Here is a 17,304-nt window from a genome sequence, read left to right as displayed (position 1 = left end):
CGGCTCAGTGCCTGCTTTCCAGCCGACCTGGGTTGGATTCAGTAATGCCTCAATAAATCTATCCAAGACTACATGCATAAATTATCTTGAAGACACAAATTTAAAACATTTCAAAATGGTCAAAACTCACCAGGAAATTCACGTGTCTACTGATTTTTTTTTTCTGTAGAAACTAAATCTATGGTAAGAATCAATGGCTCTAATTCGGCATACTGCACTTTGAGACTTTTTTTTAAAGCCCTGGCTGACTTAGAACTTACTACAGGGACCAGGTTGGCTTTGAACTCATAGAGATCCACCAGCATCTGTCTCCCTAGTGTTGGGATTCAGGGAGTAGGTCTTACCAGGCGCTTTGAGACTTTGGAACTTTTAGATGCCTCCAATTTTTGAGCAACGCGAGAGAAGCCTGTCAGTCTCCCTTGAGATTATGTAAGAGCGGGATGTAATCTCCTCAAGGGATTTGAGAGCAGTTTTTTCTGTTTTGTTTTATGTCTCATTGTCACTAACAAAGTAATCCTCCAAGACACCAAGACTTCTGAGACTGTTGTTTGGACCCAAGAGCCGACTACTGAAAGTCCTCCCACCAAGATAATTATGAAATGAATTTCCACTTTCTGATGGGCATAATTCCTATACGGCCAGGAAATCCTGTGGTCACGTCACTCTCTTCTTTCACTTGCACAATGATAGTAAAACTCACGCCAAGTTTTTAAATGCCTCCGGCATTTAAACCTTTCCTTCTGGTGTAGATGTTGTCACACCAGCTGCTCTGGTATTGATGGAGCCACAGGAACCCTCATTTCCCCTCCGACTGCCCCCCCAACCCCCTCCCCTCTCCCCCACACACACGCATTAAAGATTAGTTTCTATTTCCCCATCAGGACAAGCCCAGTTTTGATCTTTTGGGTAGGGAGGGCCAGGCAACCTTTCAGAGACTGCACCCACTTCCTCTCTTAGGAGCTTGCCTCTGAACCACCAGCCACCACCTCACCCCAACCCTATCAGAGGAGGGCCTGAGGAGCTACTACCAAATCCCTCCGTCTCTCCCCTCCCCTCCTCTCTCGCTTCTGCTTTCAGAACGACACTGCGTTAAAGGAAAACAGTTGCGAGATCACTCTCTGCAGACCTGCTTCTTCGGACTGCCCATTGAATTGTACTTAACCCGGTTGTCATCAGTGCTGGGCTCCCCTGGATCAGTGAACACTAAGCCAGGGGCTTAGGGGCGGCTCTGGTGACAGACCGGACACTACCCCTCTCCTCCCCGGGGACAGGACCTCACTTGGCCTCCGTCCTCAGGACGCCAGACGCTGAGTACCAGATTCAGCTGTTTGCTCTCAAATTCAGCAAGACAGATCTTACAAAGCTGGGTTTGGGACGGTTTGGGGTCTCCTTCCCAAGCCTCCCTGCCTCCCAAGCCCCCGGACTCCTGGCCACCCAGTGGGAAGCGAACTCTGGAATTCTAGGAACCGTACCCTGCCTCTCCACAACCTCGCGCCAGAGGGCAGTGGTGTGGAGCGGGCGGGGGAGACCCTGATGACCCGGGATTTGAGAAAACTTCTACAAGGGACCACAGGGACCCGTTACCGGCCAGTGTCTGTCCTTCGCAGCGCGCCCGCCTCCTGGAGTCAGAGATGAAGTCCCCGCAGACTTTGGAGTGGAGACCTCTACCCTGAAGGTTCTTGTCCTTATATCAACTGAGCGTGGTGACATCGCACGGGGTGGGGCACTGTGTAGAAAACAGCCCTGTTCGATTGGACCAGGAAACCCTCGTGCTACCAACAATCGTGGTTAACTTTGAGCAGAAAGGAAAGGACTATTTTTTTTTCTTTTTCTTCACTTCGAAGGGAAGTTTATAGTTCTTATCGCCGCTCAGGGAAGGAAACCCGGTGTAATCCCACGTCCCCCAAACCTCCCCGACCCTATCTGACTCTTCTCGGGACACCCCAGACTCCACTGCTCCGGGGTCCCTCTCCTCTGGGCTTGGAAGTCCCTCGGTTTCTGCTGGAATCGCCACGTCAAGGGCTTCACTTCGCCAAGTGACAGCGATCCTCGGGATGGAGGGAGTGGGTCGGTGGAGGCATGGGGAGAACTCCAGGCAGAAAATTAAAGCTCTCCTTCGTCTCTGCTTTCCCAAACGTTCGATGCCTCTGCTTTCTTCCGCCGGTGCTCTACCCTCCAGAGGATGGTTCCTACTGGGAACGTTGGTGCGTTGGGCCGGGAACGGGGGCATGCAAGTGCTCAAGAATCCAGAGCGAGATATGCTGCAACTGAGGGGATGCGGGGAGAGACCCTGGTCCAGACTAGATCTGATCTGGCGACACTTGGAATTCCTAAAGCATTCGCTCCAAACCTGACTCCAGCTGTCGCCTCCTCTGCCCTTCCTTGCGCTTCTTAATATTCTGACAAGGACATATTTCTCTTCTCACAACTCAGGTACCGACAGCCCCTGGGACCCCTGGAGCAGAGGGAAGTCGCCCAGCCCCTCTTCTTTCCTCCCCTTCTCTCTCCAATAGAGCAAGCTAAAGAAATGGGGGGGGGGGTGTTAAAGAGACTTAAAGCCGTGGATAATCCCTCTGGTAGTTAGGGACACAGCCCAACATGTTTATGATGCTCCTTACAATGTTTGCCATTTGACAAAGTAGAATAAAGCCTTTTCCAAACAAGTTCAAGTAGGAGAATTCTGACACTTTATCAACATTTGTTTAGATGAACAGTACATAGCATAGTTAGTGGAAGGGAGAATTAATCCTGCTTTCTGACCCTCAGAGCACCTACACAGGTCCAGGAGTGTCCTGACATTTTCCCTATCCCAGGGGGTAGATGTCTTCCCGAGGGAGCTCAGTCCCATCTGATCCTTGATTTGCTCTTGAGGGTACAAGAAAATGCAAGTAGCTCGGAATGTTCTTTCTGCTCTTCCCCTCAGATTGTAATCATCCTGACAGGAGCAAAACATTCTAGAAAATGCCTGTCCCTTGGGTTGTCAGACCACTGAGGCAGTGGACCCTGAGGACTCTGAAATTGCCTGGGATCTCACACTAGAAAAAAGGGAAAGGCTGGTGGCAGCCGGAGGAGGAATGTGACTCTCTGGAAGAGATTTCACTCAGTTCTGACAACTTGTCAGAGCATCTGGCCGGACCTAGTGGAGCCTGGACAATGATTGGTCAGTTTACTAGCAGGACCACACCTGGACCAGGACTGCTTAACTATGCATACCTTTTGCCTCTGTTTAAACCTAAGCTTCATGTCAATACCTAGAAAAAGGATTTGTGGGTCACTGGGCCTCTTTATTTGTTCCCTTTCCCAGTGTGGCCACATTGAGCAAATTTCTCTGCTTGTCACCATTACTTATCTCTGTAATTGTTGTGTTAAGGACGGGTGACTGAGCTCAGCTCATTGAGGGTGCCAGGGCTCAGGCTTTGTCCCTAGAATCTACAGCAGAAGAGCTTTCATCTGCAGAGAATGAATCACTGAGAGAAGCAGCTTTCCAAACATGTCCACATCCTAGTCCCGAGAACTGAAAAGGGTGTAGTGTTTCCTGGCAGGGAATTAACACAGTAGATGCACAGAGGCTGTGAATCAACTGCCCTTAAAATACAGAGGTCATCAGCTAGGCGATGGTGTCACACGCCTTTAATCCCAGTACTCAGGAAGCAGAGGCAGGTAGATCTTTGAGTTCAAGGCCAGCCTGAGCTACAAAGTGAGTTTCAGGACAGCAAGGACTAAACAGAGAAACCCTGTCTTGAAAAAAAAATACACACACACACACACACACACACACACACACACACACACACACACGTCATCACAGCCAAACATCAGGCAGAGAGAGAGCCCAAATTGGGTCCTTCCCCATGGAGCTCACCTTAGAAGAGGTGGAGGAAGAATTATAGGAGCCCAAGGGGTTGAGGTCACCAGGAGAACACAGCCCACAGACATCAACTAAGCAGAGCTCATAGGGGCTCACAGAGACTGCAGTGGCAATCACTGAACCTGCATGGGTCTTCCCTATGGCCTCTGCATACATGCTATGCATGCATGCTGTGGTTAGTTAGCCTGGTGTTTTTATGGGACTCCTAACATGGGAGTGGGGGAATCTCTGCTCTTGGGACCATTTTCCTCCTACTGGGTTGCCTTGCCCAGCCTTGATATGAAAGTTTGTGCCTAGTCTTACTGTATCTTGTTATGCTGTGTTCATTGGATACTCCTGAAAAGAGGCCTGCTCTTTTCTGAAGGGAAAAGGAGGAGGAGTGGATCTGGGGGAGAGGGATGTTGGGGAGGGACTGGGAGAAGTAGGGGGTACTGGGAGGACTAGAGGGAGAGGAAACTGTAGTGAGGATGTATTGGGAACATGAGAGATTGGGTTGAGGGGTGGATGGATGGGGAGAGCAATGAAAGAGATGACTTGATGGGGAGTGGCATTTCAGGGTCAGGTGCAAGGGAACCTCCCATGAATCTACAAGGATGACCCCAGCTAAGACACCTAACAATAGTGGCTAGGCAGCCTGAACTGACTATCTCCTGTAATCAGATTGGTAACTACCCCAATTGTCATTGGAGAGCCCTCATCCAGGAAATGATGGAAACAGATGCAATGATCTACAGCCAAGCACTGGAATGAACCCAGGGAATCCTGTTGAGGAGAGGGAGGAAGGATTGTAAGAGCTAGGGGGATCAGGACCATCACAGGGGAACCAACAGAAGCAACTGGTCTGCTTGTGGGAGCTCACAGACTGTGGACCGAAGGCTAGGGAGCCTGCATGGGACCAGCCTACATACGTGTGGCGGTTGTGTGGCTTGGTCTACTTGTGGGACTCCCAGCAGTGGCTGCAGGGCCTGTCCCTAATGCTTTGCCTGGCTTTGGGGAACCTGTACCTAATGCCGGGTTGCCTGGCCCAGCCTTAATACAAAAAGAGGAGCTTAGTCCCACCTCAACTTGATATGCCATGCTTTGTTGGCACCCATGAGAGGCCTGCCCCTTTCTGAACAGAGGTGGAGGAGGAGTGGATTGGGGAGGGGGAACAGAGGGGAAGTGAGGGGAGGGCATGGGAAGAAAGAGGAGGGAAAGCTGTGGTCAGGAAGTAAAATAAATTTTAAAAAATGTAATTAATAACAAATAAATTGTTAAAAGGAATGTAACATAAATAAATAAGAGTTCACCCTGGCTGCCTATGATAATCAAAAAGATGCTATCAGTATGAGGGAGGCAACACAGTGATGGGGTGGGAGAAAGGCCTCCCTGGCAGCTGCTGGCCTTGGAAATGGGAGGTGGCATACCATAGTTCTTAACTAGAAAAGCAGTTTGGGGCCAGCAAAATGGTTCATCAGGTAAAAGCTCTTGCTGCCAAGCCTGCCAACCTCAGTTCAGTACTCAGGACCTATATGGTAGAAGGAGAGAACCAACTCCTACATGGTGTTCTCTGGCTTTCATTTGCACACAATGGCACATGCATGCATAGACAAACACACACTTACATGTGCACATAAAAAAAATAAAAGTTTTAATGAAACCATTTCTTACAGCCTTTTGATTTATATATATATATATATATATATATATATATATATATATATGCTTCAAGTTTGGGCTAAAGCATCTGTAAGAAAAAATCAGACTCTGTTTTCTTGGAGTGTCATGAGAGCCTAAACTCTCTAGGCTCTGGGCTATCTTAGCATGAAAGTGTAAAGTTGGAGACCTTTTGGCAATTTGTAAGATGTTCCTGCTAAATTTTAAAAACAATTGCTTGGGAGGCTGGAGAGATGGCTCAGTAGTTAAGAGCACTGGCTGCTCTTCCAGAGGACTCAGCACCGATGTGGCCATTCACAACTTACTGTAGCTCCAGTTGCAGGAGATCTGATGCCCTCTCTGGCCTCAAGGACATTGCATGTGCATGGTTCACAGATACACATGTAGCCGAACACCCATACACATAAAATAAAAATAAGATTTAAAAAAATTAATATATAATATAAACATTTATAACTAAGGTGGTTCTTCCTATAACCTATCAAGCAGGAAAAAATCACTCAGCCTTGAAGTACACGTTTTAAAGAAGTTCATAAAGCTGAGCCGGGTGGTGGTGGTGCATGCCTTTAATCCCAGCACTTGGGAGGCAGAGGCAGGCGGATCTCTGTGAGTTTGAGGCCAGCCTGGCCTCAGATCAAGTTCCAGGACAGGCTCCAAAGCTACATAGAGAAACCTTGTCTTGAAAAAAAAAAAAAAAGAAAAAAGAAAAAAGAAAAAAAGAAGTTCATAAAGCTAAAGCACATTGACTTAAGAAGATATGATTGGATTAAAGGAGACTGAGGTTTTAATTTAGAACTTGGAGGAGAAAATGCTTCCAAGGTAGTGAAGGATTTGAATCAGTATCGAAGGAGTCCATGGAAGAGACACCAGGCACATTAGAAGGTATCAACTCAAGAATGGACTGTCCCTTCCTTGCCCTTCCGGTCACTTTCTGCACACATGCTTTCTTTCACTCTGAAACTGTCAAGCAAAACAAAAGGTAGGCCCTGTAACAGCTGGAGCAACTTTCGAATTCTCAATACCAAGGAAGCCAGCTGCTTAACCAGCATACTTTCTGTGTGTGCCACAGCCACTGAAGACCAAGAAGCTACCTTGCTGGTGTGGTGCTCAGAGGGATCTTAGGGCAGCGAGAGACTGCTCTGTGTATACTGCAATGGCAGTGTTTATTGAAATCCACAGGCCACATGACCTAGAGTGAATCCTAACATAGACTGTGGACTTTGAAAGATCACGTTATGCCAGTGTAGTATGCTGTGCCAATTTAGGCAGATCAGTCGTAACAAATGTGCCACTGTGCGGCAGACACCCTTGTGTGGGGACAAAAGGTATGTGGGAACTCTACATTCTACTCCATTTTTCCGTGAACATCGAACTGGAGAGATGGTTCAGCGGTAGAGGGCACATCGCTCTTCCAGAGGACCCCAGTTCAGTCCTCACCCTTAGGTGGGTCACAACTGCCTGTAACTTCAGCACCAGGGGATCTGGGACCTCAGGTCTTCTTGGCACTCACACTCACACGTACGTACTGTACCTCCACATACACATAATCTTTAAAAGGTAAGTAAAACTGCTCCGGATGACATTTATTCATCTTAAAGTAGCGTGTGTGTGTGTGTGTGTGTGTGTGTGTGTGTGTGTGTGTGTGTGTAAGGCACACACAACTCAAAAAGGAAGCTTACTTTACCTAGCCAAGAGTCATCTGTTTGTGTTATATGCACTGAAGATCAAGAGCTAACCTTGGTAGCACGGTGCTCAATGGCAGAACATCCTCATGTTGATGGAGGTGCAAAGTGCATCACAGTGGTCTGACATGATGCCTTTATGTAGTATTTTTAAGGTCCATATGAATCAGTGGGGGATCCTGTTTTTAAACTGCAGGTATTTTAGAAAAAAAGGAGCAAGTGGAGGAGGAGGAAGGAGAGATAAAAGAAAGAAAAGTGGAGAAGGATACAGTTAAAGCGCAATGTTTGCAGGTATGAAGATGTCACAGCTGGCCAGAAAGATGGCCCGGGGATAAAGGCACTTACAGCAAAGCCTGATGACCAGAACTCACATAAAGGTAGAAGGAAACAAATACTCCACAAAGCTGTCCTCAAGCCTCCATAGGTGTGCCTTGACATTTACACCACACACACACACACACACACACACACACACACACACACACACACACACACACCATTCTGTAGATATACAAATTCTTTATTTTTAATATTGATTTTTAGTATATATGTTTTGCTTATGTGTATGTATGTACCTCAGATTTCCTGGAACTGGATTTAGAGACAGTTGTGATTTGCCCTGTGGGTGCTGGGGAATAAATCCTGGTCCTTTGGAAAAACAGGCAGTGTTCTTAACCACTGAGCCATCTCTGCAGACCATAAACTGGTTTTTGTTTTCATTTGGAGTGGGGTACACACATGTGGGTGACTGTGCATTTGTATTGCACACTCACATAGAAGTCAAATAACCACCTCCAGTGTCCTTACTTCTCAAGAGCCATCGACCGTGATTCTGTTTATATGTTTTTAGATTTTTAAAACATTTATGTACAGGGGCTGGAGAGATGGCTCCACAGTTAAGAGTATTTGTTGCTCTTCCAGAGGACTCAGGTTCAATTCCCAGCACCCACATGGTGGCTCACAACCATCTATAACTCCAGTTCCATGGGATCCAGAGCCTTCTTCTGTTCTCTGTGGCACCAGGGCCACACATGGTGCACAGACATACATGCAAACTATCCATGCACATAAAGTAAAAAAATTTAAAAAGATTTTTAAAAATGCATGTGCATCTGTGTGCTCCCACATAAGTTTTATATGCACTACATGAGTACCTCCTGGTACCCAAGGAGGTCAGAGAATTCCACACCCTGGAATCGAAATGACTGGCAGTTGCCACCATGTGGGTGCTTGGATGAGAATCCAGGTCTTCTGCAAGAGCAGTAAGTGCTCTTAACTGCTGGAGCAGTCCCCCCCACTCCTGGCTCGTGTTTTGATACAGGCTCTCTCACTGAGATAGTTGTGAAACACCATGTGGTTGCTGGGAATTGAATCTTGGTCCTCTGGAAGAGCAGCCAGTGCTCTTAACCATCTCTCCAGCCCTGATGTAGCATTCTTAATCATCCCAGGAAGTTCATATAAACAGAGAAACAGATCTCCACAGTGTACTGCTCTTGTGTGGATAAGCATAATACACAGAATTTATGTTCTTTTTTATTTGCCCAAAATATACTCTTGTGTGGTGAGACACATTCCTTACTAACCCTAATTAGTCTGTGTCAGCTGGGTAAAGGTGAGGCTCCTTCTCATCCCCAAATTTTATATATAGGACAAAGGTGTGGCAATGAACATCCACCTTTGGATATGATTGGTTCATGCACGAAACAGGATCTAAGCCAGGTACAGTAGTCATCCATGGGGATCTGCTAGTCTCCTGGTCCTTTCTCTTCTTCCTTAATGAATCATAACAACTATGTACATTCAGAGCTGCTAGGGTCTGCTTTTTCTTGCATATGCAGAGAGCTCACCAGAAAATGAGGTCAACTCACAGGAATACAAAGACCAGATGAGGAAGAAAAAAAAAACACATACACAGAATAATGCTGGTAATGACATTGAACTGCTGGGTCTAATAATGTCAGCCCTTCCCCTGGGTGACTAGCATATCTTCATTAACATTTATTTATGTTTTGCTTAGAGGACTTTGAGTTGATCTTATTGATAGTCATCACATCCATCTTTCATGGAAGACTTTCCCAAACAAATCATGTCCCACTGTTAACACAAACTGTGTTTCCACTGAGGTTGGGTGATGGGAAGTGGGAATGGGACTCAAACAGGACAGCTGCAGCTGAGACACATGGTTTCAATGTATATGGGAGAGAAGTCATGAAAATCAGCAGAGATCATTATCCAAATTGAACGACAGCTTTGATCTTTATGGTCACACATCTGTCAGTTCCTACCTTGCCACTACATATTTTTTTCAAAATCCAAAACAAAAAAAAAAAAAAAAAACACTTACAGCCCATTATTCTGGTCTTCAGAATAGAGACAGAATTGTTTCCTGTTTCCTGATCACAGACAGAAGTTATCCTAGAAGTTTCTGGGACCTGACCAATTTAGGGAGGCAGAGGAATGCTCAAACCTTTCCAGGACCAAGGGGAAGATTCACAATCAAGAGACAACCAAGTCTTTCCTTTGTAATGAGACTTCATTGCCAATGCTGTGATCCTTAGCTGAACTGACACTTTAAGAGGGCCCAGCTCAAGACTCTTGACAGTTCAGGACCAACCCCAGCACCCCTGTGCACCACTCTCTATGACACGGGCTTGATGAAGCCGTAATCCATGCACTTGATGAGACATTCCCGGGCTGTCTGAACCACAGTTCCTCTCTTCTCATCCGGCTCCTGTTTTCCCACCACGGTCAGGATCTCCAGCAGTTCGCTCTCAACCAGCTTCCTGGCCAGCTCAGCATCTGCTGACAGCAGGTTGTAGGCAATGACCAGGCCCCGGTGTTGCACTGATAACTGGTCATGCAGGCAAAGCCGCTGCAGGATCTCCAGCCACTGCGTTGTCTGCAGAGTGGAAATGGGTAAGCAAGGATTTGAGAAATCAGTGAGGAGGCAGAAAGAAGACTTGACAACCAAGAGAAACAGAAGGTATCAGCCATACCCACAGCTAAATAACTTGACTATGACCACATATCTGTAAATAGTAATAAACTAAAATGGGCCCACAGACCTTACCCATTTATTTGTTTATTTAAGATTTATATATTTATTATGTCTACAGTGTTCTGTCTGCATGTATGTCTACATGCCAGAAGAGGGCCTCAGATCTCATTAGAGATGGTTGTGAGCCACCATGTGGTTGCTGGGGATTAAAGTCAGGTCCTCTGCATGAGCAGCCACTGCTCTTAACAGCTGAGCCATCTCTCCAGCCCCTTATTTATTTATTTATTTATTTATTTATTTATTTATTTATTTATTTATTTATCTACTTATTTATTTATTTACTTACTTACTTACTTATTTATTTATTATTTTTATTCTGCCTGTGTTTGTGTGTGTGGTATGCATGTATGTATGCATGCTCACATGTATATAGGTACACATACATGCAGGTGCACATGCACATGTTTGTGAATGTGTTTGGAGGCCTGAAATTGATGTGTGTCAGTTGTCTTTTTCTTTTCTTTCTTTCTTTTTTTTTTTTTTTTTTTTTTTTTTTTTGGTTTTTCGAGACAGGGTTTCTCTGTGTAGCTTTGGAGCCTGTCCTGGATCTCGCTCTGTAGACCAGGCTGGTCTCAAACAGAGATCTGCCTGCCTCTGCCTCCCAAGGACTGAGATTAAAAGCATGCACCACTACCGCCTGGCTCACAGTCTACTTTTATTTGGAGAAGTAGCATCTCTCAATTGAACCCAGAGCTCACTGAGCAGCATTAGCTAGCCAGTTTGTCCCTGGAGTGCTGGGATTACAGGCATCCATAATACCTGCCTGGTTTTTACATGGTTGCTAGAGATCTGAACCCTGATCCTCATGCCTGCACAACAAATACTTTATCCACTGATCTCTCTCCCCAACCCCCATCCATTTATTTTAAACTTCTTGAGAAGCAGAAAGACAGGCTCCCTGAACATCTCAGCAGAATGAAGATGCAGAATGCTAAGGAGAGTCCTCAAGGGGGGAACATGGATGATGTCTCTTCTATCAAGCCAGGTGCCCTTTGAGACAAGAGCTCCAGGCATGTTCTCCAGCCCTGGTTTCCACTAGAATAAACAAAGGATCCGTGGTGGATTTCTCATTCCTTCTCCATCCACTGTCCACGATCATGAGGACAGTTGACTGTTGTGTGTCAGTGCTCAGCCACCCTCACCACCCTGTGAGACAGACAGTGAGGAAGCTGGAAGCACACCTGGGCGTTACTCCTGGCACTGCATGGACACACGTGAGACAGCAGAGTAGAGCCACATCTGTATACATCTGTATGTGTTTGGATTCAGAGAGAGCCATCCTCAGGCCCCATTCAGCACTTGCCATCTGCCTGGCCTCACCTAAGTTATGTGCCTCAAGATTCTCATCTGGCACTGTGCTTCTGCTAGGGCCATTTCTAAACCTGTTTCCCAGTGGGAAAAAAATGAGGATATTCATAATCCCCTACCTGCCAGGATGATTGGGAATATTAAATGATGTAATGTGTGTGTATGTCATATACATATACATATCTCCTTAGGCAGCATCCCACTTACGAGACGTGCAAAGAGTCACCAACGTGTCCTGGTTGACCATGTGTCCACTGGAGCCATTGTGTCTAATTACTCCATGAGAAGCAACTCTAAGGCACTGGCTTTGTAAGTGTGGTCCCCAGGCCAGGAGTTCCCTCCCATACCCCAATCTACTGAATCAGAATACCAATAGAAACTGTTCTAACTATCTCCATGGGTGATGCCTAAAAGTATGATAGTTTTGAAGAGTCTGCCATAGAAAAGGAGACTGAAGTCCAGAGTCCACACAGGATAAACACTACCCAGCAGAGAGCTCTGGTGACTGGACAAAAAAGCCTACATGGAACTCAGAGACCGACACACACACACACACACACACACACACACACACACACACACCCTTCAATGGACCATGTAAAGGAGCCAGCCTCCACCCCAGATATGAGCATGTTTGAACTGAGCTGACCTTTTCACTCCAATGGAAATGAATGCCCATGAGCTAGGCTCTGTGTGGGGAGATGAAAAAAGTCTCATGCTTGAGACTAGCAGTAGTATTCCCACTATACCTGCTGATGTGCCCATAGTCTTACCATAACAGCCTGGCATCCTGTCCATGGCAGGGAACCTACAGCCTCTACCAAACCACAGCAGCGTTCTTCAATGTCCCAACCCCTTCCACACTTCCCTGAGGAACTCATGAGCCCCTCAACAGTAATGTGTACCATGTTATTATCATTCTTCAGTAGGGGTTACGTGCGCCCACAAAGGTAGTGGGACATACCATGGCGAGAGGACTTTAGCTAATGTACTTGGGAAGTCCTAACAGTGGTGGTAATGGCCAACAGCACAGTCTCCTCTCTTCAGGTATTGGGAACCAACTCCCAACTAGCGAAGTTCACCCTGCAGCCCATCCTCCCTGGATGAGTCGGGACAGTATGGTCTGAAGGCTGGTATACCTCACCCAGCTCCCTCCTGTCCCCAGCCTGCTCTTACCACCTGCGTCATCTTGAGGCATAGTTTCTTGTGTGCTGCGGTCAGCATGGCCAAGGCCCCAGCTGCTGCGTTCTGCAGCTTATCATCATCCTCTCCGCAGAGCAGCACCACCAGCTTTAGACGGTCATTCCCATCAGCCAGGAACCTCTCCTGAACCTGTTCCGGGGCAGGTGTGTGACTCAGTGAGAGATGTCCCATGCCTGCACCTCCCAAGGACAGAAAGAGGCAGCTGAAGTTCCCTGACCTAGGATCTCTGGGAGATTTGCTTTGAGCTGTTTCTGCATAAAGCTCTTCCCTGATTGCCAGAGTGAAGGGGGCTACAAATGCCCACAGCCAAAAGGCTAAAGAAAAAAAGGCCATTTCCCACCTCCCCTATATTGTGTGGTCTGCCCATTCTTGGCATCTCTACTCTAGGAAAAGCTGTAACTTCTCTTTGGGGAATACAGACTGCTTCCCCTACAGCCCTGGGCTTTTGTGGTCTGCTGTGCAATGAATTTGCTGTCCCTGAAAGTGTGGGGACTTGTACAGATGCAGGGGCAACTAGGAAGTTTGCCTGATATTGGGGAGTGGGTGTCCTGTCTCCACCAGATGAGACTGAAGGGTCCCAAACACCTGAAAGAAGAAGCTGCCTGATGCCCACCCAGCACTCTGACCTGTCACAAAGAGGTGTTAAGGCCCCATGGTATCTTACTGCCATAGTTTACATGACAGTAAAAATCTAGCGGGTCAAGTTTAAGGACATTCTATTGGAGCAAATATCCAAATTGTAGATCTCTGAAAGAGGATAAAGGTCACAGATACTCAGGTAAGAGTCTCCTTCTGCATCTCCCTGGATCTGGAGTAGTGGCCATCAGAGGGGAAGTATGAAAGAAGAAGTCAGTATGGCCCTCTCTTCTGGGGACCAGCTGGAAGCCACTGGAAGCAGCTGTCCCACCAAGGACTACAGCCCTCTCCTCTACTACACTTTGATGTGGCCATGGTCTAGTTATCACTGATGGAGTGGAAGCCGAGTTGAGCTGTGTCACTGACAGGCCACCTTGGGTAAGTGGCACAGTTCTCCTTCTATGGTCGTTCCTACTCACTACCAAACAGAGATCACTCCAGAATGGCAGGAGGGCAGCACTTCTTGATGACCCAAAAGGCTTAGATTCCTAGTCACTGTGTAAACAAGCCACCAACTCAATGGCACTCTAGCATGACCAGAAATAAACTTCTGTCCCTTAAGACTGCTATGTAGTTTGATTCTCTTGTTGCAGCAGCAGGTGATTCCCCGAGGGAAGGTTGCCTCCTCTTTCACATTGCCCTCTTTGTACCCCACCACCATCCCTGACTCCTTGGACACACCCTTTTCCTCCCATATATCTGCCAGGTCCTAGATCAGCCTTAGGCCAGCCCCTTGGTGGACTCAATCACTGCTGACTGACTCTAGCAAGCTTTCATAAGTTGGGTTTTCCTCCATGTGGTAGTTAGAATAAAAATGGTCCCATAGGCTCATATGTTTGAATACTTGACCCCAGTTGGTGAAACTGTTTGGGAAGGATTAGGAGGTATGGCTTTGTGGAAGAGGTGTGTCACTGGGGGTGGGGAGCTTTGAGGTTTCAAGACTCCTGTGATTCCTGCTGCTCTCTCTTTGCATTGTGGTTGTGGATCAAGATGTGAGTTCCCAGTTGTTCCCTTGGTCAGCCATCACAGACTCTAACCCTCCAAAACTGTACACCAAATCAAATGCTTTCTGTAATAAGTTGCCTTAGTTCTGGTGTTTTATAACAACACTATAAAAATAAATAAGACACTCTGATAACAGGAGAGGGTCTAAGACTTGAATTAGGTATAGGGGTGAAAAGTCTCAGGCCTCACATGTCCTTGCATGAGGGCTCAGATTCCAGAAGTATCTCATATCTGGACTTGTCATGTCTCTGATGTACCCTGCAAGCACAGTGATGCTTGGTCACCATGAAAAGAAGATACTCATTAGAGGTTCATATTTGTCCTGTTTCTTGACCATGAAGCCCTATGGTATGTCCTTAATTCATTTTCTTTTCTTTTCTTTTTTTTAGACAGGACTTCTCTGTGTAACAGCTCTGGCTGTCCTGGAACTCACTCTGTAGACCAGGCTAGGCTTGAACTCACAGAGATCCACCTGCCTCTGTCTCCTGAGTGCTGGAATCGAAGGTGTGCGCCACCACCACCCGGCTCATTTTTTCTGTAGATCCTATGATTACTCAGTGGTTAAGTACAGCTATGGTGCATTGCAGGTTCCGTGGACCTGGTGATATTCATACTGAGCTGTTCTAAAGTGACTCAGAACTGTGCTTTAGCATTTCTTTACTGTCCTGTGGATCTTTAGTGATGACAAGTGGTCTAGCCTCTCTTAACCTCCAAGAGCCCTGATCTCCCAGCTGCCTTGCTATGACATTATTTAGGCTTAATTAACTTAGAAAAAATGCACCTTCCACCTCACTAAGACCAAGACTCAGCTTCATTACACCATGAATGTTTCCTTAGGACTCCCACAAGGAAAGAAGGCCCTAATCTAGGTGTGATCTGGGGACTCCTGGGTTCTCTGATCAAAATGCTCGTTAGTACCGTCTCATGGCCCCAGCCTCATCCCAAGGCCAACATTTATGTCTTGGTTACCCCATCCCCTAGAGCCCCAGCCTCATCCCAAGCCTGATGCTCACACCTTGGTCACCCTGTCCTCTGGAGCCCCAGCCTTACCTCCTTGTTGAGTACCATGTTACACATGCATTCAGTGGCCGCCTGCCGTAGCTGGTCATGGTTTTCAAACATGTAGTTCTCAATGTCTGGCAGGGCCTTCTCCTTGAAGATCTTCTGCCTAGAGCAGAGGGGAAGGGACAGAGGGCCTTGGGTCCCCAGCGGTGAGCATGTGAGACTGGTCATGCAGGGTTCTTCCTCTATCTTCATGAGGTCCTCCCACATCCTCAACCTATATAGTGTAAGGGGCACTGGGCCCACCCCCAGAAGAGGCACCAATAGATATAAATTAAATGGCATGACAATGTCTCAGCAAAGGTCTCTAGGATAATTGTGTCACCCCACTGAACATTATTATTATTATTATTATTATTATTATTATTATTATTATTATTGGAAAAGGAAATTCTCTTCTGTTCCTGCTGTATGTGAAGTCAAGAGCTACACTGTGACCAGGAGAGAGGAGAAAATTCCATCTGAAAGTTAAGACAACAGAGGGGAGGGAAGAGAAGCAGTCTGGATGACCAGTAAGCAGACAACTTCATAATTCCTGCATCAAACCACACCTGACTGGTTTATCCCAAACTTCATTTGCACGAGTCAGTACGCTTCCTTAATTAAAAGTTAGGCTAGGTTGTCTGCCACTTAAAACCACAACACAACACAGTCTGCTTCCAAGGAGGGATACCAATTAACCCTTCCATCCACCTGGCTGTGCCTTTGTGACGTCGGCTTTATACAGTCCCTGTGTGTTTTGATAGGGTGCCAGCTCAAACCCCCTCCTGTCCTTGTTACACATCTGATGCGGTCATCCGAGCAGAGGAGTCAGTACACGGTCCGTACAAAGCTTCAACCAAACGCTCTGCCGACACCTCTTGTGTACCTCTGCCCTCCCCACCTGGCCCACTTACCTAAGTTTGTCACTGCGCCCAGACAGGTTGGTGAGTCCTAGGAGAGCCTCATAGTTCTGAAGCCCATCCCTCTGTGTGTCCAGGAGACTCACGAGGGGCCGCACCACCTCATACACCTGTGGGGGTGACACAGGTCAGGTGACATTCCCGCATTTCCCAGTCTCTTGCATCTGACGCTTTACATTCCCAAAGCCCTTTCTCTCCTGTACTCTGTCTGGTTTAATCTGCACGGTGATCCTGAGAGGCTAAATTGTTCCCTTATTTTTTACTGTTCCGATGAGAAAGCTGAGTTCAGGAGGACAATCATATTCACTAGAGGCAGAGCCAGGCCTGGTGTCCAGGTGTCTCTGATTCATTATCCTCCCTGTGACAACACCACGACCCTTTCTTAGCAGAAAAGACACAGGGACAGAGTCCTAAGAGCAATGGAGCACCCCCTCTCTTGCTTCTCATACCCACCCGCTCCCCGGGGAAGGCGATGTCCGGATTGGAAACAGCAGCAATCTTGGCTAGCCCATGGGCTGCCTTCACCTTGCCAACATCTGTGCCCTCCAAAGCCAGGGGGATCAGGGCCTGCAAGAGAGAGAGCAGTCACTAGCCAGCCATAGACATCCGGAGGCCTCTCTCTCCCTCCTCTAGCTCCAGCTGCCCTCTGTCTGTCTGTCTCATCAGAGAGTCATAGCATAATCAGCTCTGGAGCACTGTTCCTATCTTGACAAAGTCCCAAAGGCTCACGTGTGTGAGGCTTGGTCCCCAGCTGTCGGCGTGATGGGAAAGTGACTGGACCCTGAGAGTTCTGAGCTAATCCTCAGATTAACCCTTCGATCAGCTCACAGCTGAAGAGGCTATTCGGAGGAAAGCCCTGGTCAGAGGAAGTGTGACTTTAATGGGTGTTGTAGTGGTATTTGCTCCGCCCATGACCTTGGGCTA

At 47.1% G+C, this 17,304-nt stretch overlaps 1 protein-coding gene across 1 annotated transcript in view; it reads right to left on the bottom strand.

Moving 5' to 3' along the window:
• Positions 1 to 9,558: 9,558 nt before the first annotated feature.
• Unc45b (unc-45 myosin chaperone B) overlaps positions 9,559 to 17,304 on the bottom strand; it is a 28,934-nt gene continuing 21,188 nt past the window's right edge. The window contains exons 14-18 of the mRNA XM_059270681.1: positions 16,834 to 16,947; positions 16,375 to 16,490; positions 15,467 to 15,584; positions 12,749 to 12,904; positions 9,559 to 10,105 (exon numbers count right to left, since the gene is read on the bottom strand). Coding sequence (XP_059126664.1) covers positions 9,845 to 10,105; positions 12,749 to 12,904; positions 15,467 to 15,584; positions 16,375 to 16,490; positions 16,834 to 16,947 — 765 coding nt within the window. The 3' untranslated portion in view covers positions 9,559 to 9,844. The remainder of the gene's footprint in view (positions 10,106 to 12,748; positions 12,905 to 15,466; positions 15,585 to 16,374; positions 16,491 to 16,833; positions 16,948 to 17,304) is intronic.

This window comes from Peromyscus eremicus, chromosome 8a, assembly GCF_949786415.1.
Source record: "Peromyscus eremicus chromosome 8a, PerEre_H2_v1, whole genome shotgun sequence".
Taxonomy (NCBI): Eukaryota; Metazoa; Chordata; class Mammalia; order Rodentia; family Cricetidae; genus Peromyscus; species Peromyscus eremicus.
Note: the sequence above shows the minus strand (reverse complement) of the source record. Positions and strands in the feature narration are given on the sequence as shown.